General features: G+C 43.3%; 1 protein-coding gene and 1 long non-coding RNA gene across 7 annotated transcripts in view; one reads left to right on the forward strand and one right to left on the reverse strand.

Moving 5' to 3' along the window:
• MTOR (mechanistic target of rapamycin kinase) overlaps positions 1-27627 on the forward strand; it is a 106622-nt gene that overhangs the window by 44994 nt on the left and 34001 nt on the right. For all 6 annotated transcript variants that reach the window (XM_048824937.2, XM_075121090.1, XM_075121088.1 and 3 more), the window contains 2 exons: positions 19782-19857; positions 24112-24251. In XM_048824937.2, coding sequence (XP_048680894.1) covers positions 19782-19857; positions 24112-24251 — 216 coding nt within the window. The remainder of the gene's footprint in view (positions 1-19781; positions 19858-24111; positions 24252-27627) is intronic.
• On the reverse strand, positions 432-25376 carry LOC142069543 (uncharacterized). Its single transcript, XR_012665428.1, has 3 exons — positions 25112-25376; positions 6866-6969; positions 432-3343 (listed from the first exon to the last, which is right to left on the reverse strand). It is a non-coding gene; the product is annotated as an uncharacterized LOC142069543 (long non-coding RNA).

Below are 27627 nucleotides of genomic sequence, written 5' to 3' on the forward strand. Positions count from 1 at the left end.
ATCCCAAAATGCCATTGGCCTTCTTGGCAACAAGGGCACACTGCTGACCCATATCCAGCCTCTCGTCCACTGTCACCCCTAGGTCCTTTTCCGCAGAACTGCTGCCTAGCCATTCGGTCCCTAGTCTGTAGCTGTGCATTGGGTTCTTCCGTCCTAAGTGCAGGACCCTGCACTTATCCTTATTGAACCTCATCAGATTTCTTTTGGCCCAATCCTCCAATTTGTCTAGGTCCCTCTGTATCCTATCCCTGCCCTCCAGCGTATCTACCACTCCTCCCAGTTTAGTATCATCCGCAAATTTGCTGAGAGTGCAATCCACACCATCCTCCAGATCATTTATGAAGATATTGAACAAAACCAGCCTCAGGACCGACCCCTGGGGCACTCCACTTGACACCGGCTGCCAACTAGACATGGAGCCATTGATCACTACCCGTTGAGCCCGACAATCTAGCCAACTTTCTACCCACCTTATAGTGCATTCATCCAGCCCGTACTTCTTTAACTTGCTGACAAGAATACTGTGGGAGACGGTGTCAAAAGCTTTGCTAAAGTCAAGATACAATACATCCACTGCTTTCCCTTCATCCACAGAACCAGTAATCTCATCATAGAAGGCGATTAGATTAGTCTCGCTTTTGCTTGGTAGGAAGAAAGTGTGAAAGACACAATTGAGCCATCTTGTCCCACGTGGAAGACACTCACTGTTAGTCTCTAAGGTGCCACAAGTACTCCTTTTCTTTTTACGGAAACAGACTAACACAGCTGCTACTCTGAAACCTGTCACTGGTCTAAGAAAGAGCTAGGATACATGGTGATAAAGCAATTATCCTAAGTAAAACCTTACTAGTCCCTGATGCATCTTGGACCTATGGAAACGTAACTTGCTCCAGCACTCAGCTTTTACTTCTCAGCCTTGTTAAACTTACTGCTAGAGGTTTTGTTTGTAGGGATGGATGAACGTCCCAGCCAGCTAGTAACTTTTCAGCAAAGCAGCAATGGTGTCCTGGCAGGGCTCAGAAAGTGGGAAGATGAAAGCATCAGAGCGTTTGCAGAGATGAAGCATGGTGACACATTGCTGCAGACGCCCGAGAGCAGGGGTAAAGATCTCTGAGCAAGTAGCATGGGTATCTTGGTGGCTGACCCCTCTTGTGTGCTGTGCTCAGGGCACACCCCTGCCATCTGAGGCATCAGCAGGCAAGGCTCCCACATGTTTCCAGTGACCTGAGATGACACCAGACTCTGTCAGTTGGGAGTGACAGGTATTTTCTTTGAAAGTACAGCGGCTCCCTCTCCTCATGAGTGTGTTGGCTGTTGCTTGTTTTCTGTTGCTGGCATTTCAAGAGCCTTCCATAGCAAAATTGTGTTGTATACCACAAACAAGCATGTGCCCCACATGCAGACCAAAAGCCTGACTTTTTTGTTCTGCATGTAATCCTGTCTGAGCCCTCTTCTAGCCAGAGCTTCTGTCTTTCCCTGGGGGCAAATTCTTGTCAGGCTGTGTGTGATGAGAAACATTTTTGTCAAAAGCAGAGACCAATAGTGGAGTAAGCTGGGTTCTTGTTTCTCTCTCTCTCCCTCCACACACACAAAAAAAAAAGCACACTCCCACTTGTGTCCCTGCTGTGGTCAAACCCTTGGCGTTCTTTTGAAATTCTAACAGCCTTTTATTTTTTCTAAGCAGTTTTGAAAGCTGATCGGGGTGGTCAGTCCGAAAATAGAAGTGAGGCCTGTCAATGATGTGCTACCCTCTGACAAAGGGACATGGCCCACCTTTGCTGCTGTTCTGCCTCCCTGAAGTTCATTTTCATTTTCAAATGCTCTTAGCTCCTGACTACATCTTTATGGCCACCACAGTATATGTATCTCAAAAACTGGGGACAGGGTATAGGCAGTGGAGGGGCACTTGCAGTCCCCAAGGGACACTGAAATACATCTTCCTGCTTTCAGCATTGAAGTAATAAAAGGACCCAATGTTCGGACAAATTCTTGCCTTCAGTCAGGAGTTCTAATACAGAGGAGAAACTGATCCAGTGTGAAGGCATTAGACTAGAAGACAGGAGACCTAGGTTTTATTTCTGGTCCTGCCCCAGAGCTCTCCCCTCTGTGGCAAGTTACTTCATCACTCTTTTGACTCCGTTTCCCTGTCTTTAAATGGGGGTGATACTGCGTTTGCTAAAGCACTTTGGTGTCTATGCTGTACAGGAGCTAATAAGGAACAAGTCTTGGTAGACAAGAACAGAGAAGAAGGCAATCCTAGGAAAATTGCCTTCATTACATCTGAGGGAGATTTAGACAGGAGTTGTGAGCTTTTAGGGGAGAAGCTCAGTTCTTAACTTTACTTGGGCTTGCTTTCTTAGTAAATATTTGAAAGACGAGTTTGAAAAACTGAGTAGCAATCTCTAAAGCAGCGGCAGCTGCTGCTGCTCAGTGCCAAGGGGGTATCCTGTATATTAGAGGCTGGTACCACTATCACTTATTGGAGAATCCCATAAAGAGGAGACGGTCTGTATATTGGAAGTGTGGAGTGTACTGGGTACAACTCATGAATGAGGGGAGCTCTTCTCCAAACTCCTGGGCAGTTTCCAGGTTTATTTTCTTTGTTCTGTTGCATTCTTTTCTCTTTTCCAAAATGAAAAGATTTCACACTGGAATTGAGAATCTGTTTGTCTAAAACTGTGGGTTTTTCCCCTTTTTTCCTCCTCTTAGCAGAACGGGTCATAAAAGAACACTCCTAGCAGGATTCCTTTTCACTGCAAATGTTGGTTTGTAGAGAAGCCCTTGTGTATGGCCCTTTAATTGGTTAGATTACGGAAGGAGATAATGCACAAGTCCCATAACAGAATCAGCCATTGATTGAATGTACTTTGAATGAAAGAAAAGCACAAGTCAGGCATGTAGATCTGTGTGCTTGAGAGGTGGGGCTTTTGGCAAATGTCTGGAGATGCAGTGAGCCTACTATGAGAATAACCAGGATCTTGAGAACTAAACTCCCAGCTGATGGCCCCATCTCAGGAGAGTTCTACCTGGCAGTGCTTTGTGGTTAGGAATAACAGGATCGCTGTGTATTTTTTTCTCCTAAAAATATTTAGCTTCCACTATGGGAAAGTGAGGTCTTGGGCATGTTTCACTGGTGCTGCAGTGCAGTTAATAATTAGAGCATGTGACACAGGCTCAGAGCTGAGAGAGGGATATATGGGTTCTTCTCAGACATACAACTTTTCTGAGGGTGGTCTTGATGCAAACTGTGTGTATTCATCCCCTTCTTGTGCAGAAATGTTAATTTTCCCATCACTGGCTTTTTCTGCTTTCTTGACTTTTCGTGTTCTTAGTGCCTTATCACCTGGAGATTAAAGAGCCATGAAAGGAAGAAAATTACTTCAGAATTTCTGCAGAGATCTGAACAGATGGGCAAAAAAGCATTTGGCTTTTAGCATGTGTCAGGCTTTGATCTTGCTTTCCCTGAATTCTTACCTAGGACCAGAACACCTGTGATCACTGTGATCAGAAATGTTCTAGCTACAGCTGTGCTTAAACGTAGCTGTTGCTAGCATGGTTCTTGCATGATTTCCTTGACATGTATAGACCCTGCATTGCTTGCTTGCTTGTTTTATGGATCTTTGCTAGCCAAACCATGTTGTAAATTAACCCATCCAGTCCCCTTTCCCTGGTATTCAATACCATGATGCTGTACCATGTGCCCAGCAGATGACCAATCCCTTTCCACACCAGATAAGGAAATAACACTGGAATCCTGTTAGCCACAATTGATTCTGAATATGGTTATATCTGGCCTGGTGCCATTCCCTATGCAAACAGGGCTTATATCACTAGCTGGTGTTACATAATTAGGAGTATATTAGTGTTTTCTAATTAGAAGTAGCTATCTTCTATACCTGGTGGGATAGATTAAATCAGTGTTGGGCTTAAGCTACTCCTTCCTCTGGGGAGCTGTTCTAGCAGGTGTACAAGTTCAAAATGGGTGAAGCTAAGACTAGAAGGCAAACTCAGTGCCCCGTGGCTAATTGGTAGTCAGTCACTGCAGAGCACATAACATGCAGCTGGTAAATGCTTTTAAGGACCTAACCCACTGTTGTTGCCTACCGTGATTGACAAGGTGCTTATTAGATTCTTCACTGCTGGCAAATTCCAGGAAATCTATCCCTAGCAAAGGATCCTTAGGGATGTGTGTATTTCCTCCAGATGTATAATAAGTCTGTATGTAGTATGCTCATGTTCATTGTTTTTAACTCAGCAGCTCACAATTAGTAACTGATTTCTTATTAAAGTCAAATAGAATTGTTGACTGTCCGAGTGATTTGGTTACGTAACTCATAATAGAGAATGTATCCAATAGAGGAGAGAATAGACTACTGCAGACCTCCAGGCTGGAGTCACAAAACTGATGGAAGAATTATTTCAGGGAGATACAAATCTATTCCCATTACTGCATCCTGATTTTACTGATGATGAGTAAGGACAGATACCTCAACAGTCTTTGTTGCTTCAGCCAGTAAATATATTCCATTATTATGGTTGCAAAAACAAAGCAGCACAATAGAAATGCAGTTCCTAAGAATAAAAACTAAGATGTGGAAAGACTTACTGCCTTTATTAGCTTTAATTACTAAAGTATGTGAGGGGAGATCTGATTTTTAAAAGATCATTGGTATAACTCCTGGAATGTCATGTGATATTTATACTACCTTGGCAGTGTTCTTTCCTTGCATATCTGATGCCTAAAAACTCTGTATCTCTGGTCTTGCCTTTTTCCCCTAGATGTTTCCCCTTGCTATTTTCCTTCTCTACCTTTATTAAATCTCACTTATTAAAGGGCAGGAGATAGCGAGATGGAGACTTTCTGCAGCATATCCAACAGGGTTGGCTGAGAATTCTGTTATGGTTTCCACGGCGTCTCCCTACATCAGCAGGAAGCTGTGTGCAGGCTTTTATATCAACACTGGGAATCCAGCCAACTTCAGGGCCTGTAAGCAATGCGGTGAGACTTCACTGGAAAGATGAAGGGGGATTGGCATGGGCTCTGAACAGTCAATCACTGCAATGATTATTGAAAACAACTCTCTGCTGACATTGGTTTCCGCAAACATTTTTTCCCAAGCATGGGAATAATTTTTAGTGGCTTGGTGGAGATGTTTTGTGGTGGTTTTTTTTTTCAAAAGTTTGTTGAATCAAGGATTCGGGGATGTTTGAACACAAATAAACCATAGAATTGGAGAAACTGGCCAGCAAAGGCAACTCCCTGTGTCAGAAGATTATGTGTTCCCCAAAGCTTCCACAAAGCCTCAGCCCTCAGCTTCTAATCCCAGAGGAGAGCTCCCCGCACTTCTGCACAGGGAAAAATAAATTTGATTTAGATGGGTGAAACTTTCAGAACAATGGGAAAGGGAGCCTTTCAATGGGTGGGAGAGGAGAAGAGGGCTCTGACCTCAGTATGACTCCCTAATCTTGCATAGCCTCTGAGCATCCGCATTAATGCAGCAATGTGCCTTTCCTACCAAGCTTTTGAAACCTTTTCTGGCTATTGCAAGATGGCAAGTGTGTGTTCTCCACTCACTGAGGGAGATTAATTTTTGGGCCTTCTGAAAGATTTCTGTTAAAGCAAAGCTTATGTTTTTCTTGTGAGAAGGTAAGGGAGGGATCCTGTCTGCTTTCACTTAACCTTCTGAGTTCTCAAAGGTCTTATAAATTTTGAATGACAGACAATATTGTTGGTGACCTTCAGAGAACAGGAAGCACTTGAAAGCTACCAGGGGCATATGAGAGAGAATCTTTCTATTGAGTATTAGGTATGCAGGAGAACCTAAGAGGAGAAGAAAGCCCAGCATTTGAGTGCTTTTCCTTCTGGTGGAAGCAGCTTTGTTGATAGGTTTGTTTTTTTCACTCCCAACCTTGTCTGATTTCTTTTTGAAAAGCCTTTACAATACAGAAGGTGCTTTCTTATACCGTGTCTGTTTGATGCATTCATTACCTAACATTAGTTGCATTATCTTTTAAGGAACACTAAAAACAATTTGCTGAAGACTTGAGTATTTAGTCCTTGCTCATTGGCATCAGTTTGTCATTGGCATCAGTTTGTCATGGGCATCAGTTTTTGAGACTACTGATTCTGCCCCACTGCCTCCTCCCCGTAACCTCTGTCTTGTTACATTAGCTGGTCAGTTCTTGTAATAACCACCCTGGCTACTATGCCCAAGTGTGAAGAAAGGGAATTGCTTTCCGGGATGCCTGGTCAAACAGGACTGGGGTGGAAGGAAGGAGTCTGCACAGTCACAATCAAGGCCAAATCAGAAACATGGATTAAAACCTAGATTTTATCAAAATGTGCCATGACTAATCCATGATTTTCTTTGCCAAACTCATTGCTCTTACCTGGCTGCTAAGGATTATGTATGCAGACCGCATAGGGTGAAATCACCTTCTGATGACACTTAGCCTCAGTTTTCATTCTTTTCTGTGATTATAGCTGGTGCCACAAATGGATCTAAATTGTTCTGAACCGTGGTGACCGAAACACTGTTCCAGTGTTGCAGCCTGACTGGTCTGTATTTTAAAAAGCCGTGGTTTTTACTGCTGCCTTAGATTGCCATATAAAATATGAAATCAGATTGTGGAAATTAGAGAAATCAGAGCATTATTTTAAAATAACATATATCAAATCCCTTCCATTGCTATGAATTGCCAAATTGTGTTCCTACTGCGGGCTGCCATTTTAATGATATGTATCCAGACAGGAAGACAGCAACGCTACCAGAGAGAGAACAGTGGGAGATTTCCAGAGTTCTTTTAAAGTAAGAAATAGAAGAATTCCATAGATGTTCACACTAAAACAAAATACAGAACTTACCTTAAAAGAGCTGTAGAAATTTCCTGCTGCTCCCCATGTCTGACTGCAGCTTTGATCTCCCCCTCATGATGCTTGTAATCAGCTGATAATGGAGCCAGCTCCTCCTTAGTTTTAAAAAAAATTGTATAGGATTAAAAATATAATTAGGAATTATTTTGTCTTGCTTTTCACTTTGGATCAAGCTATTGAAACCCTCACATAAAAAAGATAATTTGGACCTTGGCAGCATCCTTTTTCAAAGAAAACCTCAAGAAAATGTAAAATGGTGGCCATTCTTCTGAAAATAAAATAATTTAAATTTGGAAACTGGAAGTTGGTAAAATGCATTGCAGATGTTATTTATTAACTGATTAATCAGCACTTTGAAAACAAAACAAAACAACTCCTGCAATACAGAGGACGTTAAGGAGGAAGGAGAAGTAGGTTTCAGTTGAGTTCAACGGGCTGAAGATTAACACAATGTATACTAGAAACTTGGCCATTGCTAATGGAGTTTTCTCTGTAATTTGAGTGAACCAACACAAGACTCTGGTGGAGTCTAATTTCAGAGATCTATTTGCAAACTGTTTTACCTTGACAAGCAGTGAGTATAAGGCACTAATCTTTTGCCGATATTGAATGCACCACTGAGTCTGCCATTATAGGCAAAGTTAACATGGGCTTGGCGTTGTCTTCACTTTGAAAAAAGATGGGTCTGCCTGCTCACTGGTGTGAAAACTACAGACTGTCTTATCTACCTCATGCTGAAATCCTAGTGAAGACATCTTGCATTAAGAGCGTACCTTTTTTTTTCCCAGAGTGAAGACATAAGAACAGCCATACTGGGCCAGACGAATGGTCCATCTAGCCCATTATCCTGTCTTCTGACACTGGCCAGCGCCAGATGCTTCAGAAAGAATGAACAGAACGGGGCAATTGAATGATCCGTCTGCTATCATCCAGTCCCAGGTTCTGGCAGTCAGAGGTTTAGGGACACCCAGAGCTTAGGGTTGCATCCCTGGGCATCTAGGCTAATAGCTATCCTCCACAAAGTTATTTAATTCTTTTTTTGAACCTAGGTATACTTTTGGCTTTCCCGGTGTCCCATGGCACAAAGTTCCGCAGGTTGTCTGCATTGTGTGAAGAAACATTTCCTTATGTTTGTTTTAAACCTGCTCCCTATGAATTTATCTGGGTGACCTAGTTCTTGTGTTATGTAGAGGGGGTAAACTACACTTTTTCTCCACACCGTTCATGATTTTAAATTTCTATCATAACCTCCCTCCCCCAATCATCTCTTCTGTAAACTGCATAGTCCTGCACTTTTTAATCTCTCCTGTGGAAGCTATTCCATACCCCTAATCGTTTTTTTGAGATAGGGCAATCAGAATTGCACGCAGTATTCACGGTGTGGGCGTACCATGGATTTCTATAGTGGTATTATGTTTTTGTTTGACCTGTTGAGAGGAGGGCTAAATAGGGGACTTGCTTTCTGCTGAGGTTGGCCAGCAAAGCCATTTCTGCCTTCGGGCATGTTTCCCCACCTTTTTATTCTGGAAGATTTGCAGATCATCTTTCTCTGGAAACTACGAGGAAAATATCCATCTGATTCTAGTCCAGTAAATTGCTATGAATCTCAGTCACAACACTGACTAAAAGCTACTGATGGCTCTGCCTGACTGGAACATTAGTCCCTCGGGATTCTGTGTGTGCCTGAATGCTTTAGCGCTGTTCGTTCTCTGTCCAGTCCCAGGCAGCGATAACTGGAAACCAGGCTTGTCATTCCTTAAGAATGTAATAGAATTTTAGAAGATTGTGTCTGAGCAATGAATTAATGGCAAGTGCCTCAGGCCCTCTGAACCTGCCTGAAGAGGGGTAAGAGCAGTAAGTCTTTGAAATCTGAGGGGAAAGAAAATACTCCATTGGTATTAATTTTAAAATTACATTTTGAAGGTGTTGACACTGCTGCTTTTAATGTTACTGTGTGGCTTCCAGGAAAAGCACAGTCTGTCCCCCCAGCCTCAAAAGAGCTAGCCTCCAAAGAGGCGTGAGTCTGTTTTTAAATGACTCGTTTCCCTTTGAAAACACATTCCAGTCAGCTATGGTAATGGTGATTTCATGAGCTGTCAATATGCCTTCAATAATCGGTGAGTGAAAAGCTGAATCCAACGGAGGAGAGAAGGCAGAAATCCATCTAATAAACAAGAAACTCAGACTCAAACAGGATAGGGCCGAACCCCATTTATCCCCACACACACAAGAGCATTTTCCACTCACCTACGTAAGATTTAATAGCAGAGTGCTTAGAGTTCATTGCTCTTAAGAAATAGCATATTGAATGCTCTGCAGAATAATATGAACTATAACATGTATTACTCAAACTACACCTGTCAGTTTAACAAAGGGAACACGATGATTTATGGGGATTTGTTTTACTCTTTGTCATACATAATAGGGATGAAAAAGACCAATGGGAATCATCGACTCCATTTCTCTGCCAGTGCATATAATCCCCTATTGCATGCAAAAATGAGAACAGTATGCAAACTTGCAGTGCTCAGAAACTCCCCCATGGATCCCCCTGCTCTGCCCCCACCATTAATGTGAGTTTTTCCTGCCTCGTTGGAGGTTTTTGTGGTTAAAAGCCTCTATTTATACTTAGGTAACGTTTAACAGAAAGTCAGTAACACAGTAAGTGTGTTGCATTTTTGGGAGCTGTCCACTGAAGAGAAATGGTGGAAGCATGCAGTGGGGAATGTCTGCTTGACCAGCTTCTCTCACAAATGCCTTTGCACCTTCTTCCATGCTGCCCACTAACTTGGTTCATCCTTCCTGCATTTATCCATAAACAGCTAGCCCTTCAGCTCTCTCCTCGAGACCCACCTTGGCCATATTATCTGCAAGAAATTGATGATGATGGGTTGGGAGGCGGGCAAGACCAGGCTGCACTCTTATTTATCTAACAATTAAAATTTTGCATCTCTATTTCTATAAAAATTGTATCCCTCTATCCTACCCTTCATGAGTCACTTGCCATCTTAAATTGTAGTCTCTCTGGGACAGTGGTCATTGTGTTCATATGTCTATATGGCATCTGCCACAATGGGGTCCTGATCCTGACTGGGCTTTCCGACACTATTGTGATAAAATAATCAGTACATTTATATAGCTAGCGTATTTCTCCAACTCCTCTGGATGCCTCTTTTGTCCCTCACTTCTACTGCAAACCTGCCCCATCAATCCTGGCACAGCTGTTCCCCTCAAAATACAAAGATATTCTGCTTTCCCCAGTCGTCAGCAAACCTGCAATTAAACCCAACCAGCTACCCATCCCTTTTCCTTTGTGCCTTCACCTCTGAATCCATCAGACATACCATTTTCAACTGTTCTTCGAATTCCTATCCATCAACTTCATCTTGAAACCCCTCCAGCCTGGCTTCTTGCCCCTTTGCTCCATCGAAGCTGCTATCTCACTGAGCTCTCCCAGTTACCTTTTCCTGGGTAAGTCTCAGGACCTTTACTATATGCTCAACTTTCTTGAACTCTCTGCTCCTTTTGATGCTCAGTGACACCTGCTTTAAGATTCTGTCCTCCCTTAGGTTTTGTGACTCAGTCCTCTCCTGGTTCTCTTCCTGTTTTTCCTTGGTCATTCCTTCAGTGCAGCATTGTCCTCCCTTTGTGATACTGCCAGACAGCAGTGCAGAGACCACTTTATTCCCAAGAGACGCTGTATCCAAAGAGCCAGACAGCAGCTCTGGGTGAAGCCCACATCACCAGCAATACAGCCCAGCCTCCCCACTAAGCTATGGACATTTGTTCTGTCCAATGCCCTACCAATTTCACGGCTGTGAAAAACTCATCACGGACCATGAAATAAGCCCTTCCCCATGAAATCCAATGTCCCCTTGTCCCTAGGAGTCCCTCAGCAAAGGGGGCTCCTACCTCTAGCTGGGCTGGGGAGGTACAGGACTTGTCCATCCCCTGCACAGCCACTGGGGGAGGGGGACCACACCCACCTCCGGGTGCCTCCCCCTGCTGCAGGATGCTCTGGGGCTGGGCAGCAGCGCCAGCGGTTCCTGCAGATGGGGGAGGCTTGTGGAGTTGGATCCGATCTTCCTTGTGCTGCTGGGAGCACCCCAGCAAAGGGAGCTCCTAGCTGCTAGTCTGGGCAGGGCTGGGGCAGGACAAGACTTGCTCTTTACCTGCAGGGCTGCTCTTGGGTATCTCTCCTGGCTGCAGATAGATCCGCACCCCCTCTTCCCCACTCTGTCCAGCTCTGAGGGTGGCAATCCCATTACCTCACTACAACAGGTTTGCGACACCCCTCCCCCATCTCCTTTTGGGTCGGGACCCCCACAGTTACAACACTGTGAAATTTCAGATGAAAACATCTAAAAATGTGAAATTTACCAATTTTCAAATCCTATGGCTGTGAAATTGACCATAATGGACCACGAATTTGCTAGGGCCCTACCAATGCATGCTTGGCAAGTGGGTCCCTGCCAAAGACCCAGTTCTGTTTTAATTCCTACAAGATATGAGCAAACCTATGCTGGCTAGGCCGAGAGTCCGATGGGGAAGTAGATATTTTGAGACAGGATGTAATTTCATACTGATCATATTTATTTGTATATAAAAATTGTATATCTATTTGACTGCCTCCCTTTCCCCTGCTCTTTTGTTGCTTGTCAGTATCTCTTTGGGGTAGGGACTGTATCTACGTCACCTAGCACTACAGAACTTAAATCCTGATTGGGTCTTCTGGGCATTACAGTCATATAAATGACATCTGAGCTAGGCTCCTCTTTTGGGATTATTCCAAGGACATGTTACAAAGTAATATTTGACTCTTTTATTTAATGCCCAGAATTGATTTGTACTTAGTACACCTCTGAGTTCCTGTTTTGTTCTCCTGTGAATCATTCAAATAAAAATAAAATTAAAAGATATTTTTGTCTTTTTTTCCTTCCCAAATGGCTAATAGTTGAAGGTATTTTTGGAAACTGAACCATTCATTCCTCTGTCGTATTTTCCTGCTTGTTCATCCAAAATAATCAGAATTGGGTCTGTCTTTGTTTTTGAACAAATGTAAGATGGCCAGGTCCTGTGACAACAGGTGTCATTACAAATAATGAGAATATCGTCTGCTGCTCTAGTAAAGAAAACATTTTGGTTAGTAGCTTTTGTCAACTGAGCACACAGGTTGGATTTAAGGAATTCTCATCGCACTAATTCTTATAGGAGAAAATGCTTGATTTAAAAAAAACAAACAAATAATGAAATATTTCCTTTTTTGGAGGATGAGGAGGAGAGGTCACCTCTTAAATTTAAGAAACCCCTCTCTTCTGCAATGGATAACAAAAAGAGAGAGCACATAGAAACTCTCCACGTATGAACCTCTAGTTTTAATAGGCTTTGTGTTTTTATTTCACTGCTAATGCTCCTGGGCTGCACATGCCAGTAATCTGGATTCTGCACTGAGAGTGTTCACTCTTAGAGCCCTTTCAGTTAGAACTTCATCCTGTACTAGTGTCCATAGGAAAGTCTCACCTGGGGGAGGAGGGGATTGTCTACATCTGGGCAGTTGTGGGAGAAGGACCTGTGGGGTTGCCTCTCTATTTCTTCCTGCCAAGTGAACCTCCAATATAGACTCGCAGGCCTGAGCACCTTCCACAGTGCGTTCCAGAACCTCCCTGGAGGATGAATAGAAAGGAGTAATCTGGGTTGACTGACAGCTTTGTTTTTAAAGACCACCCATTTTAGCCCTTGTTTCGTACGTGGGCCAGAATTTTTATCACTTCTAAAACAAGGTCTTTCCTCCCTCCCTCCCTCCCTCACCTCTCAAGCTAAGAGCAAATTGTGCCTTGTTAAGGCTTGTCTGGAATGCAGAACATTTCATTCTACTCTGGACAGCAAAGGGGAAGCGTGCACAGAAAAAAGAAAAAAAAACGTACCAAGCGCTGTCAACGAAGGAGCTATGCTAATTGCTAAAGAATAAAAGATAATGGCCAATTTGTCAGCAAGCGTTGACAAGAAAGATAAAGTTGGAAGTAATTAACTGTCTTACGTGCTGGGAGTGATGTGTCTGCCAATGGCTCTCTAAATCATCAGGCTATGAAATGTGGCAGAAATTTATCACTTTTATGATGCAGCACTGACTAGCTCCTGCTTGGGAAGTGTGGAGGCGGTATGTTCTTTGATTGTCCCCACTGAGACGTGGGTGTATTCCTAACCTGGCCCGTCTTGATGACGAACTCTGGGAAGTGTGGTCAGCTGTGCATACGGAGCCCAATAGTGTCTGATTCAGCTCTTTGCATTTTGAGCTCATCTTCACTAGGCCGGCATACCTTTTACTCCATCTGGTGTGCTCCTTAGATATCTGAAATGCATTGCGGAAGCTTGGGCTAATTTAACCAGGCTGGAAAGAGTTCAGGGTGAGAGAACTAAATCAGGAGCCCATGACAACGTTACACTAATATTTCACACTTCTGATGGTGTCTTTTTGCAAAGCACCCACAGCATATCACAGCCATTAATTCAATAATCTGCCACACTGTTGTGTCATCAGGCTTAAGTCTCAGGATCTCAATTTTTACAGATAGCTTAAATGACACATTCTGACTTGCCCTAGGCCATAGTGGAAGTCGATGACTGTCAAGAAAAGAACCCAGGAGCCCTTTCCCAGCTATTTGTGCGTCTCTGAATTAAGTATAGGATTATATCTCCCGTCCCTTGCCTTGCACTGACTTAAATTGATAAGGGACAAGTTGAGGGTGACAATCTCATTCATGGTACCAAAATGTCTGTCTCAAGTGCTTTACGTTGTAATGTTTCCCTTTCAAATCACTGTAGCAGGAAGGGAGGGTCTTGGACCATTTGGGCATCCAGAAGCCCCACAGGAGACTGCTTTGTAGAGGATTTAAAAAAAAACAAAAAACAGGAGCCAACCTGCTGGTTTTCTGGTTTTCTCCTGTGCTAGGGCAGGGGATAAAGCACCGCTATTTGTTATCTCTCTGACACAGAGCTGGGTCTCTGTAGAGCAGCATGAATTAAGCTTGCACCTATTTCTCTCTGGTGCCCATTAATGGTGTTTTGGAAATGTGGGGATTAGGAAAGGGGTTCTTCCTATCTCAAGTATGCAACGGCATGAAACATTCCAGGCCCTGTCTTTTTCACGGCTCTTGTAGTGTTCCTGAGTCAGCATTACAAGGCTAGACTGTGGCATGAACAGTCTGACCAGCCTGTAGAGAATCCAAGGTATCCTTGTAGATGGGTTCTGTGTGCTCCATAGGGTGCACAGAGTTCTCATTGTGTAGGAAACATGATACACATGATGCAGATTAAGGGTTGTGGTGTAAGTAGGCTTCATGCATGGACCTTGAAACTCTAAATTGTACATAAACCTGGGAAGACATGTGGATATTACCTGAACTACCTGAAAGGGGGTTCCAAAGAGCATGGCTCTAGACTGTTCTCAATGGTAGCAGATGACAGAACGAGGAGTAATGGTCTCAAGTTGCAGTGGGGGAGGTTTAGATTGGATATTAGGAAAAACTTTTTCACTAAGACGGTGGTGAAACACTGGAATGCGTTACCTAGGGAGGTGGTAGAATCTCCTTCCTTAGAGGTTTTTAAGGTCAGGCTTGACAAAGCCCTGGCTGGGATGATTTAACTGGGATTTGGTCCTGCTTCGAGCAGGGGGTTGGACTAGATGACCTTCTGGGGTCCCTTCCAACCCTTATATTCTATGATTCTATGATATTAACTACTGAAGAGCCATTGAGAACACCTGGACTTCAATAATATACAAGAAAGGAGCTCATCAGATCTGACAGCAGGGGGACCTGTGTTTTGATTGTGGACTTCTCTGGCAGCATTTATCTACAAAATAGATGCACTGGTTTGATTTCAGTGGCAAAAAGACCAAGGCTAGATTATGTAGGGTCCAGGATTATAGATGAAGCCAGGAAAAGCAGAGCTGGAACCCAGACCTCCAGACTCTGAGCCTGGTGGCTTAGCCACAAAAGAAATTTCCCCACAAAAGAAATTTCAATAATAAAATTATAATACCACTAAGAAGGCTACTGAAACATTTCTTTATCACCCCATGCCTCCTTAGCTCAGCTAGTGTGAACAATGCCACTTCAGCTGAAGGCTCTCTCGGTATTCTCATTATACATCTGTGTTTCATGGGGTGTTGTAATTGAAGGGAAAAAAAACAATCCTTAGTGGGAGAGGCATGGAGCACTGAGAGAGGCTGGCGATGGCTTTGGTCTTTGAAATTAGTTCTTCTGCTGGTAAAAGAGACAAAAGAAAACGTAGCTTCCCACTTTCATTATGGTCGGGTAACTGTACAACTCGTGTCTTCTAAAATGCATATTTTATTTAGAAAGATGCATTTAAAAATGTGCTGTGTCTGTACCTCGTTTTCCTGATCTGTAAAATAGATATGCCACCTCCTGATGGTACGTGGTAAGAATTAATGCTTCTAACGGGCTTGGACACTGACTTTAAAAGCACTGCATAAATGTGTATGACATTGTACTACTTGGAGCCATCTTTACTCTGAATTGGCAATTTTAGTCATTTCCAACCACCTCTATTATGGAAGTTCAGTGAACATGTTGGTGAGATGAGTGTTTGCTGGTAAAGGTTTAAGCATGAAGAATTCTAGCTGCCAGGATTAGCTGTCAGTTGAATGACCAGAATCTCCTACTCGGGTTGTTTTTTTTCTTCCCCTTTAGTTAGTTTGATGTGATGATGTGCCATTGGTACAATTTATGATTTGTAGCAAGCCTAGGGCCCCAGTCCATCCTCAAGACAGATGTCAGTGGAGTTGCTTTTCCTTCTAATCCCACAGCCAGAGAAGGAAGGACTGCCCCTGAGTTGCAGACTGTGGATAATAGGGCTCCAGAAGAGAAGAGACTCCAAGTGGTCACTGGCTTGGCTTATTTAGGGCCAGTGCTGTTCTTGCCACACACAAGGAAGGTCTAAGGCAGTTTTGCATTAACTAGTTTGTTTACTGTAGTGTTTAAGTGAGAGGGCTGGAGGAAGCTTGAATGTAAATTATGCTCAATGTAAGTATTATGTTCTTCTCCCCAAGCCTGATCTTGCTGAATGCTGAGACTTTGCAGCTTCCTTGGCTTGCAAGAGAACCACTGCTATGGGAACTAGTGTCTGGAAACAGACTATGGCTTTTCCACTTCTCTGTATGTAACACCCACCCATTGAAAAATGGATGTCCCTTTCCATTTCTTCTTGCCCTCGTCCCCCTGCATGGGATTATTTTTCTTTATCTTCCACAGACAGCGATTTTTTTTTTTTGTCTTGTACTAGGCTGTCCTATAAATGCCTGTTCTGCCCTACAGTGCTGTTCTAAATCACATCCTTTTGGGGAATTTACTATTTCATGAAGGACAGAAATAGACATTTCCGTGGAAGAAAAATCCATTTAGTTGGAAACATGTCTCTTTTCTTCTGCAGGTGTCTTTGCTCCCGCACTGCTGGGCCTATTACCTGTCTCTTAGTTTCTCTGTCCCCTCGCTGATTCAGAAAGCCTTTTAAGTGGGAAGAGGTGCCTGGCTCTGTTTTGTGGGTAATGGGTGGTGGGTGCATTTCTGAATGCTGCTTGTTGCCCATGTGTCTGAACAGAGAAGAACGTGTAGAACCTTTTAGTAGGTCTGTCTTTCTTTTGCTCTTGGCTTCTATGGTTTTCTTACATTATGCGTCTGCCATTCCAACCATGGGCTGGAATTAATGTTGGTCTGGGTTGTGTTCTGTAAAATGCTCAGCTGTTGAGCCTTTGCTTTGAACAATTTGCACTTTATAAGATCTCCCACATTAATAAGAAAAGAGTAGTGATCCAGAGACCGTTCATAAAATGGGCTTCATAAAATCCCGGGAGTTCCATAAAACATGAATTCCTCCTGACGGGAGTTTAAGCAAAGGCGCACACAGTGTGAGCACCAAAAGCCCATGCGCTGACTGAGCCCTCTGTCTGCAAGCTTATAAAATCAACATAATAGAAATATTTCAAAGGGCACCATGCTAGGCTGGAGAGCCAGGCTCATGAGCAGCTTTGGTTGCCCTGGCCCAGTGGCCATCAGAATACAGACACAATGCTGCTCTGTTATATGGTGCGATCATACTGCTCCTACAGTATCATTGCGCTCTGTAGTGGCAGCCTCCTTAGTGAAGGCTGGTTCATACTTTTGAAAGTCTGTGAATGAAAAGACAGACAAGGGCTTACAGAAGCGATGGAGTTGAAAATAGGGTGGGCATATTTGGAATGGCAAGAGCCTATTTGACAGGCTAGCACCAAAACCCATAAGGGTGCATACATGATAAAATTATTTCTCCTCTGTTCCTATGGAGCAGATTATTCTTTGGTACATATTGCTAATCCAGTTCTTCAAAGGGGTCAGTGGTCCTGGGTTTTTTTGTTTTGTTTTGTTTTTTAAAGTCAGCAATCACTCGGGAGCTCTGAATGTCTGCAGCTGGTGCTTGATGGCACAAGGGTCTTGCATATGTGGAGGAGGATCAGAGGAAAAAGGCCAGAGAGAAAGTCCTAGCTTAAGACAGAGTGAATCAGAGGAAATTAAAATGAAGAAATAGAATATGCAAGCAGAAACATGAGTTGTGCTTAAGTCTCTTGCTGGTCACTACGCTAAATCTCATTTGAATCCCTAAATCTAGTGGCAACAGAGGGAAAAACTGGTGGTCTGGGAACTAAATGAAGCAAAAAACCAGAAGTGTCCTTTCCAGCATTCACAGCACTGATTCTTTACAGATGGAGCAGGCTTTTCCTCCACAGATGTATTTGTAATCACATGCACTCAGTGATATCCTAGCCTTGCAACACCAAGCCAAGGCCACATTGATTTGCAAATGTATTTGTTATATGAAAAATGCACACAACTATATTCCTTGTGCTTCTGTCTCCCCTTGCTCATTGAATAGGGGTTTGATTGAGTTTCGCCATTAGTGAAAACACTGCAGCTGAGTAGCTGTGTCTTCGTCCAGCATCCCACATGGAGGTGGCAGCTGTGAGCATTAGCACTGGGCTTTGGGTCTCTGCAGGCTTTCCTTTTGTTTCCCGCTTCAGTCAACTTTCTCTACCATGGGAAATTGGGCAATCGGTAGCTTAAAAAGCTACCAGCACCAGAATTTAAAATGTGAGCAGTTATCTTGGACAATGTGGGAGGACAAGTCATTTTAAATACACTTCCCGATTCTGAATATAGGCAGCAACAGATATTGGAAAATATGTCTTCCCCACCCCTCCCTCCTTCCTGCGGTTGCTGTAATCTGCTAACTCCAATTTTATTGCAATACATTTTATGGCACAGTCGCCATGTGGTTATAGTCAGTTACACTCTGGTATTACCAACACTGCTCGGGAACACACGTGCTTCTGGGAGTCTCTAACTGTGATTTGAAAATGCAAGAAGGTATGCAGTAATGTGGGGTTCCTGTGATCTGGTTCTTTTCCTACACTGAATCCAGAAGGTTAGTTACAACCACAAACACACAGTTACAACTAAAAGAGCCCTCACTGAGATGTCCTCTGATAAACCCCTACAGTAAGCTCTTGTGCACACCAGCCATCCCAGAGGTCATCAGCATGTTTTCAGGTTGTGCCATATGACTCTTTAGGTATTTCCTGTCCATTTGTTTTTAGCTAATTTTGCCTATTTTAGTCAGACCTCATATCCATTACAGAGAAATTCATTAAAAATGTCAAAATAAATTTTTAAAACATTGCTCATTACAATCTCTTGACATTTAAAAGCCAAAACAGTGGCTCATTGTTAATTGTGTGACAGTTGCACAAATGGTTCTAGTGAAGGCAGCCATGAAGACTTAAACCTGCAAGTCACAATCTTATTCAGTGGGGTTCATAGGTGCCATCTGGCCTGCTGAGAACTGCCAATACCTTAGAATCATAGAATATCAGGGTTGGAAGGGACCCCAGAAGGTCATCTAGTCCCACCCCCTGCTCGAAGCAGGACCAATTCCCAGTTAAATCATCCCAGCCAGGGCTTTGTCAAGCCTGACCTTAAAAACCTCTAAGGAAGGAGATTCTACCACCTCCCTAGGTAACGCATTCCAGTGTTTCACCACCCTCTTAGTGAAAAAATTTTTCCTAATATCCAATCTAAACCTCCCCCCCTTGCCTGTAATCAGTGCAATTCAGAGCTCTGCAATCCAGGACCAGTCTTAAGCTCCTAGGTGATGGGGAAGTACTAGGGTCATGAGTTGATGATTCAGCTTCCATTCTCACTTGAGGAAGGGGAGCAGTTAGTCTTCTCTCCTCCAGGCCTGCTGCTGGAGTGGGAGATAGGGTCTCAGCCTACGAGTTGTGAGCTTGTGTGGGATTCCTCTTGCATGGAGAAGCGAGAGAATGGAACTTTTGCAGAGAAAGGAGGGAGTGATGGAATTATTGCAGCCATTCTCAGTCAGTGCAGCCCCATTGTGTGGTTTAGGCGCTGAGCAAAGAGTCTGAATTCTATGGAGCTATATGGATTTCTGAGTCTTGAGAGGATGTACTTCAAGAGGAGAGGAGAAAATGTTAGCTCATGAACAGTTGCCAACTGGCCTCCTCCCCTCTATGTAGGTTGCTTTTTAGAATCAGCAGTGTTATGCAATTGCCACTTGTGTAAGGGACCTTGAGACTGTGTATATTGTTTGTGCTGTACCTATTGTCTGGCTTGTGTATGTGGTGTTAATGTGTCTCTTACACAGTCCAATACCTGTTATTTTCAGCAACTCAAGAAGCTTTTGAATTAAAAAAATTAAATTAAAAAAGGCGGGGAAGGTGTTCCATTAGCAGTTGTAACTGACACAATTTGTTCTCAAAGTTGGGGAGAATTTTGTGCTGGTCCCCAAACATCAGTGACTATGCTAAATGTCCTTTTTCTCTCCTTTTCCTTTCTAGCATTAACAATAAGCTGCAGCAGCCCGAGGCAGCTGCTGGGGTCCTTGAGTATGCCATGAAGCACTTTGGGGAGCTGGTGAGTCTCTGTCTAGATGCTTGGATAGTCCTGTTCCAAAGCGTCTCAATGTTTTCAGTGTTTCCCCTGTGGGCATATACCCGTTCTGTCATATTTCTGCTCTTCACTGTGAAATACCTTTAGCTCATGTCCCTGTAAATGTGACTCCTTCAATGTGCAATTTCAGGTCACTCCCTGTCCTAAATACTCATCTAGTGTTGCCATACCTTGTTAATCAGCTGCTATGTTCCGCTCCAAAGGTGGCTATATTTCAGTGGCAGGTGAAGTGATACCGTTCTGTTAAAACCTTCTTATAATGTGCCAAGCACTTTGGAACTGTAGCAATATGTTTGTGACAATGATTGGGCTCAATACAAGAACACCTGGGTGAAACTGAATGGCCTGTATTATACAGGAAGTCAGACTAGATGATCGCTGGCCTTAAACTCTATGAATCTGTGAAATTCCTAGAGCAAGAGAAGCCATGTGTAAGTCTCAAAGCTCCAGACCAAGGTAAAGAACACGATTGTAATATATTTATCAAAGGATAAGGCAAGCTCCAGAAAATTATAACAAACAGGAAGGTTAGGCAGGAAACCTACTTGTAGCTGGGAACTAGGGAATGTTTACAGGGAGAATTTCCTTGGCTGCTTCCCTGTAAGAAAATCACTGTTTGAATGAAGGGTGCTATTATAAAAGCATCACATTCACTTTTCACATGTTTTGTAACCAGCATAGAGTTTCGCCTGTCGTGACTACTCTGAATGATGCCGCTCACTCTTTAGTTGCTGAGGAGGGTGTGTGGGCAGGAGAACAGTCCTTCAACTCTCATGGGTTTTGCATTAAAGCATAATAAGCCTCTGAAGAGTAGCCTGAGGTTCTCTCTCTCTCTGCTTGTCCTGACACGTTTTAATGAAATGCCAGAAGTGATGAAGTAGAAAACAGAGGATATCTGCCAGGTCTGTGGTTGACTGCAGACATGATTGTCCAGCACAGAGGGAAAGGAAAGGAGAGTCAACTGCTGTCTAGTGTACTGAATTAGTGCAGTACAATCTTACTGTGAAGCTTTTAGACAGAAATCCTGGCCTATTCTGGTTCGTTTGTTTGTTTGTTTTTAATGCTCCTCATAAAAAGGAGAACGGTGGGAGTATGCACATCCCACAAAGAAGCGATTCACTCTCCTAGCTGCATTTACAGTATTCCAAGTTTTTTCACAGCTATGGAAGTATGGGTGATTCAGGTGATGCTTGTGGGTACAGGTGCTTTGGGCTCAGCTGCCTGACCAGGTACCAATGGAAGTACTTACCCAGGCAAAGGCAGCAGGGGAAGCCCCCATCTGAACTAATCCCCCAAGTTTCTGTAGGTGGGCTTGATCTAATGGCTAAATGGAAGACTGCTAACCTACAGGGTGGGGGCTAAAGCCAAAGTTGTCAAACTTGTGTGCCTAAAATTAGGCACTTAAATCCACACTTAGGCACCTACATAAGTGACCTGTCTTTTAGAAGAACCCACCTCCTGTAGCTGCTATTGACATCTGTGGGAACTGTAGGTGTTCAGGAACTCTGAATGACAAGACATTTTATTTGGATGTCTGTTCCTTTGACAGAATGGAGATAGATATATTGTTGTTTTTCCTGTTACATTTTTGGTAGGCACTCGGCTACTGCAGTGACAGGGCAACATATGTACCTAGATAGATTTTAATAAGGGTTGTACCTCTAACCTTCCCTTTACCCAACTGAGCACAAGAGCTTACCCAATAGCTGGTGCATCTTGGTAATGGCCCTTCAAAATGGCAGCTCAATCAGTCAATTAGTTTGACTGACACACACACACTCTCCTCTTCACTTGCATTCAGGAATCTCCCCTCCACCCATTCTGATCTGGTACAGAGGAAGAAGTCTGAAAGGCAACTTTCTTCACAAAAGGGGAGGCGGCAGCAGAAATGCAATGGACAATGTTCCCCTTTTAAATAGACTCCTCTAGTGGGGACCATTGGGAATGGGATACAGGTCAGGTGTAAGCACAGCAGTGATGGGATTGATTCAGGTCGAACTCTTTTGGAGGCGCTATGTAAAGTTTGGCCCTAGATAGGAAAAGGGGCCCAGTGTTGGAGGAGAACTGATTTTAGAATATCCCGACAGTTGTTGTTGCTTCCTGAAGTACCTGCTTTGTGGAAGGAGCAGAGCCCCAGGTTGCCTCATTCTGTTATGTCCTTGTAACTGAAATTTCTAGAAAGAATGGGTGGGCCTGAGTGCTCAAGATTAGGGGTGGGAAGGAGTGAAGAGGACATTTCAGATGAGATCTCTTTAAACATATAAATCTAGAGAAGAGGTTCCCTCTTGCTCTTTAATGGGTTTTGAAGCAGTTGGTTGTGAGCTGGAGACCCACAGCGAACTAGGGCAAGGCATAGGCCTTAGTGTCTCACGTGGAGGGCACTGAAGTGCAGTGTCTAGTTTATCCTACCCACAGCCCACATGGATGTAAAAAAAAATCCATTTTTGGCGTATGCCAGAGCAAGAGCTGCCAAGGGCTGAGCAGAAAAGAACATTGGCAGGGAATCCGGTGTGGAAAAAATCTCAAGGAATTCAAAGCAGACTTTTATTTCCTGAAAATTAAAATCCATAAAGAAACAAGAGGTTGAAGAAAGGTTTGTGCAGTAGATAACGCTCAGCAGTTGGTTTGTTTCTATAGCCTGTGTAGCAAACCACAATCTTTCTCCTTAAGGGTAGGGGTTAGACCAGACCATCGCTCAAGAATCTTCCCCTGCTGCGAAACGGCCCAGCACCAACCCAACTGCATTCTGCACAGTTGTAGATTTTGTGGTTAGCTGCTTCATTCTTGGTTACAGTACTGCTCCTCTTGCTTAAATTCATCCATGTGGAATTTCTGCTTCCCCTCTGCCCACTCCCCAAACTATTCATATTAGTATTTCAGTAGAAATCAGTGGGAAGAAAATCTGGAATTCATCCCACTGACATACCGAATGCATTTAGCTCCTGTCTTGCAGGTTTGTCAGGTATACAGGATTACAGCTTTCTCACTAGCACAAAGTGAGCTTCCATCTGTCATAGCAGAGTTTGTGCTGATATTCAATATGGACAAAAGGCTGGGTGTAACGAGCAGAGCTGGACAAACAACTAATTCAACTTCCATGAGAATTAGCAAGCTTGAATCTTTAAGGGCAGAGGAAACATTTTAGGTTGGAACTTGCAAACCAGAGACTGAATGTCTTTGGTGGTCTTGTTAGGAATTCTCTATAAGCACTTTAACCACCCATAGACATGCCTATTTAGATCCCTGTGGATAAATATCCTGTATCCGGTTTCTCCTGGAACTGGTAGCAAATCTGAACTAGCCATGCTGAGATGATGGATGTACAGACATCATAGTGAGTTCCTGTGTATGCAAAATTCTTAGTTATCTGGTACTGCTGCTGATGTGTATATATTCAATACCTGCACTTCTTGCCTTTCCCCTTTGCCCAGCAAGTAAGAAATCTGATCTCAATTTACCAACCACAATAAACATAATGGCGTGTAATTTCAATAATTTATGTATGCAAAATAGGTTCAGTCCAACTACCTGGGACCTGGAAACTCTCCTGTATATCCATGCATCTAAGTCAGTGATACTCAGACCTCAGTGGTTCAGGAGCCAGATTAACAATCAACATTACCCAAAAGAGCCACAGTCATGTGAATTCATTCTCATTTACTATAGTACTATTCATATTTAAACAGTATGATGGCAATATTTAGTTCTCACAGCAAATAAGTTGTTAATTTAATGCCAGTTGATAACTTAATCGGGTAATAACATAGTAAAAGCATCCTGATTGGTTAGTAACTTAGATTCGTTAATAATTAAATGACACGGTATTCTAATATCATGTGCTGCAAAGAGCCACAGGAAACAAATTAAAGACTCGCTTGCAGCTCACGAGCCGCAGTCTGAGTGTCACTGATCTAAGTCCTTGAATGCTATTAAACTAACAGCACAGGTGAAGAGAGTAAAGACTAACATACATCCAGAGTCGCATTAGTTGACCTAAAAACTGAAGACTGGTTAATATCTAACCTTCTGAACAGCCTGTGTGTTACTGTCAACAAGAGCTAGTACTCTTTGGGAGACAGTGTGTAGATTTCTTCAATTTCAGGTGGATAGCATGTTCCAGGAAAAGCTACGGTAGCTGTCATGGGAGGGCAGGGGAGAGGTGAGAGAGAGAAAGAGAGAAAACACTGATGCGTCTTCTGATCTTTCGCCACCCTACAGGAAATCCAAGCAACCTGGTATGAGAAGCTCCATGAGTGGGAGGATGCCCTTGTGGCCTATGACAAGAAGATGGACACAAACAAGGATGATCCTGAGCTGATGCTGGGACGTATGCGTTGCCTGGAAGCACTTGGAGAATGGTAAGAAGAGAATTCAGAATGGATCATCCAGAAAAGTCTGTTGACCTCAAACAGCTTTTCCTATTTCAGTTGATATCAGACCCAGCCTCCTCCTGTTTTGCTATTTCTCTGTTTCATTTTGCTCCAGAAATATGGCAAGCTATTTCTGAAATCTCCTTCCTATTCACCTGGTGAATTATGCCATTCGTGCTACTTGTCAGATGAAAATGCCTTCCCTGAATTCCCATTTATTTGTACTTTCCTAACATTTAGAAGATATCAAGTTGCTGCTCACCCTGCACATCAAGGCAGCACGTTGTTGCAGGTGTTAGACATCCCTGTCTGAGTCTTTTTGGATGGAGCCATCTGATTAGCCAAGTTCCACCTGAAAGGGGACATGCAGCTGATCAGTTCTGTTCCACCCATAGTAGCGAGAGAGAATATTAATAGAGAGGAGTTCTGCGAACACATAACTAGGCAGCATGGTTCAAAACTACCACCAAAAAGTGAGACTCTTCCATGATGACTCATTTAGCTTTACTCGCCTATTCAGCGTTATTCACATGCCTGTCTGGAGCGTGTGGACCTTTTTATGCAGATGTCAACACGTTTCCTACTTCCCGGTAACAATCTGAATGAGATTATGCCAGATAAATCTTTCATTTTAAACCCACTTCATCAAGTCTGCTGCAGATGTCTGAGTTTCTTATCTTGACTGTTTTTAGCATTTATTAGTTTTTGTCTTTTTTGGCATTTGCTGATGGAAACCACATTACGTCCGGGTCTTTGGCACATACATCACAACATCAGAGTTTGTTTCCACCAGAGAGAGACCCATTAATGATTTGGAATTTTCAGATTATGGTGTTCCCCATGCTCACCTTGAATCAAGAGGCTAAGCAGAGAAGACAGGCCCTGTGCGCTGTAGTGTGCAGTTCTGCCTCCAGGCACAGCAAATCTGTGCACTTCCTGCCTCTCTGCTGAGCTTCTCATGTCACTAGGCCTGTGTGCTGATGAGTCCTGACAGGAACCCATGTAACGGCACACAGGAAGAAGATTCCTCTCCATTGAGGTCATTGCACTGCTGCATAAACTGAGCTGCCTGGAAACTGTGCTGGGCTGCCGAGAAGTCCAAAATCCAAACAGCATTTTTCTCCTCCTACGTCCTCAGTTTTTGCAGCAGGAAGAATGGAGCCTCCTGGTGGACAGTCTCTTATTTGTCCTTGCAAGGAGTAGGCAGTTCCCACCAGGGGTTGATGGGATTTCTCCCTCCTGTAAAAATCATCCTTTCTGATTAATCATCTGCTTCCCTGCATTTGGGAGAGATTTGTTCTGAAATATTTTGTTTTTCTATAGAAGCTATAAACCCCTATATCTGTTGACATATTCTGCAGGAAGGGAGGGAATCCCAGTGTTCTGACTTGCATTCAACCCTTTCCTGATGTACAAGAGACCAACCCTCTATCCAGATAATGTTCGATATGTGTACTGGGTGTCCTGACAGCACAGGAAATGCCCTGCGGCCCATTGATATGCAGGCATCCCAGCCATTCTGTCCTATAGTTACATTTCACATGGCTGCTTAAGTAATTCTCCCCTTACTGTTGCTGTTTTGGCAGAGAGGTGCGGGAGGGAAGTGAGACCCAATATTTGAAGACTTTAGTGCTGGAGAGATATGGGAGGAAACAGTGTTCCTGCAGAGGATGTAATAGCAAGAGCCAGGTCATTCTATGATCTAGTTCTCCGGAATCAAAAATGATTCTCTTCTGTGTAATTGACTACACTGAAGCAAGATGCACAGAAATATGGCTGATGAATCTTGCCCATATGCTCAGGGTTTAGCTGATCGCCATATTTGGGGTCGGGAAGGAATTTTCCTCCAGGGCAGATTGGAAGAGGCCCTGGAGGTTTTTCGCCTTCCTCTATAGCATGGGGCACGGGTCACTTGCTTGAGGATTCTCTGCTCCTTGAAGTCTTTAAACCACAATTTGAGGACTTCATTAGCACAGACATAGGTGAGAGGTTTTTTGCAGGAGTGGTGGGTGAGATTCTGTGGCCTGTGTCGTGCAGGAGGTCGGACTAGATGATTATTATGGTCCCTTCTGACCTAAATATCTATGAATGGCAACACCTCCACAGTTGGTACTTTTTTAGTGTCCGATAAAAGTCTAGAGAAATTTCAGCATCATCATGTGATTGCATTTGGCTGTGTGAGATTAACGCTCACTGCTTTGTTTTATTTCCTTACTAAAGAACAGTAAATAAAATCATAGTGTGTTCCTGTTCACAATTTAGAACAGCTCCTATTGCCCATCTTCTTTCCTGGCTATACACGTCTACTTCTGCTGAGTGAGATTTCTCCTAAACAATGCAGTTTGCAGCTACATTTCTTTTAACTTTGCAAGGTCTGCTGGGAAGGAAACAACAGGACACTATTTCTGCATCAGGGAGGGAGCTTTTATCCTTTTTGTCCTGATACAGCTTCCTTTAGAGAGACTTCAGCAGATGGAGCAGGGAAGAGACCAAGGAGTCTGGAGGGCTAGTCTTCCTATGGATACTATATATCGTGTCTTTCTGTAGTCCTCTTATCACCTACCTAGACATGGGATCGTAGCCGTCTGTCTGCGGGATACACGTCAAGGTGATCCGCAGGACAAGCTGGGGCCTAAAGACTTAGCAACAATCTGATTATTTTTTATTGTTGTTGAAATAAAATAAACACAGTAGGGAGCATTTTCCCGCCTTTCTTGGTGTCTGATATTTGTGATAAATCAGCTGCTGCAGGATAGACACCCACTCCAGAGCTCAGATGGAATGTTGAAATTGAATGGACTCGCTCTGTGTATGATTTGAAATGTAAATATAGCTGTAGCTTGTACATTTATATCTTCAAAAGCAAAACCCTGCATCAGGACAGCACTGAGGTTCTGAATCTGAATGCAGTCACAGTGCAGAAGTTAATGATCTTATGGCAAAGAAAAAAGTAAACAGACTTTGTTCCTGTGGCAGAATATCCAGGAAGTTGGTTTCACAAGGTTGGCTGTGTATGCCACTGCAGAATTGCGCTCCTAGTTACCCAGAAGGAATGTTCCCGTATCCATGAGTGAAGTTAGCACGCTCTCTAGGTAAAACGCACCTAGGTCACTATCAAACAAAGTAAATATTTCATAAAAAGAAAAGGAGTACTTGTGGCACCTTAGAGACTAACCAATTTATTTGAGCATGAGCTTTCGTGAGCTACAGCTCACAAATTGGTTAGTCTCTAAGGTGCCACAAGTACTCCTTTTCTTTTTGCGAATACAGACTAACACGGCTGTTCCTCTGAAACCTGTAAATATTTCATGTAACCCAATAGTGCCACAGTCATGTGACCACCTCCTTCCCACTGACCATAATA

The sequence above is a fragment of the Caretta caretta genome, chromosome 18 (genome assembly GCF_965140235.1).
Source record: "Caretta caretta isolate rCarCar2 chromosome 18, rCarCar1.hap1, whole genome shotgun sequence".
In the NCBI taxonomy this organism is placed as follows: Eukaryota; Metazoa; Chordata; order Testudines; family Cheloniidae; genus Caretta; species Caretta caretta.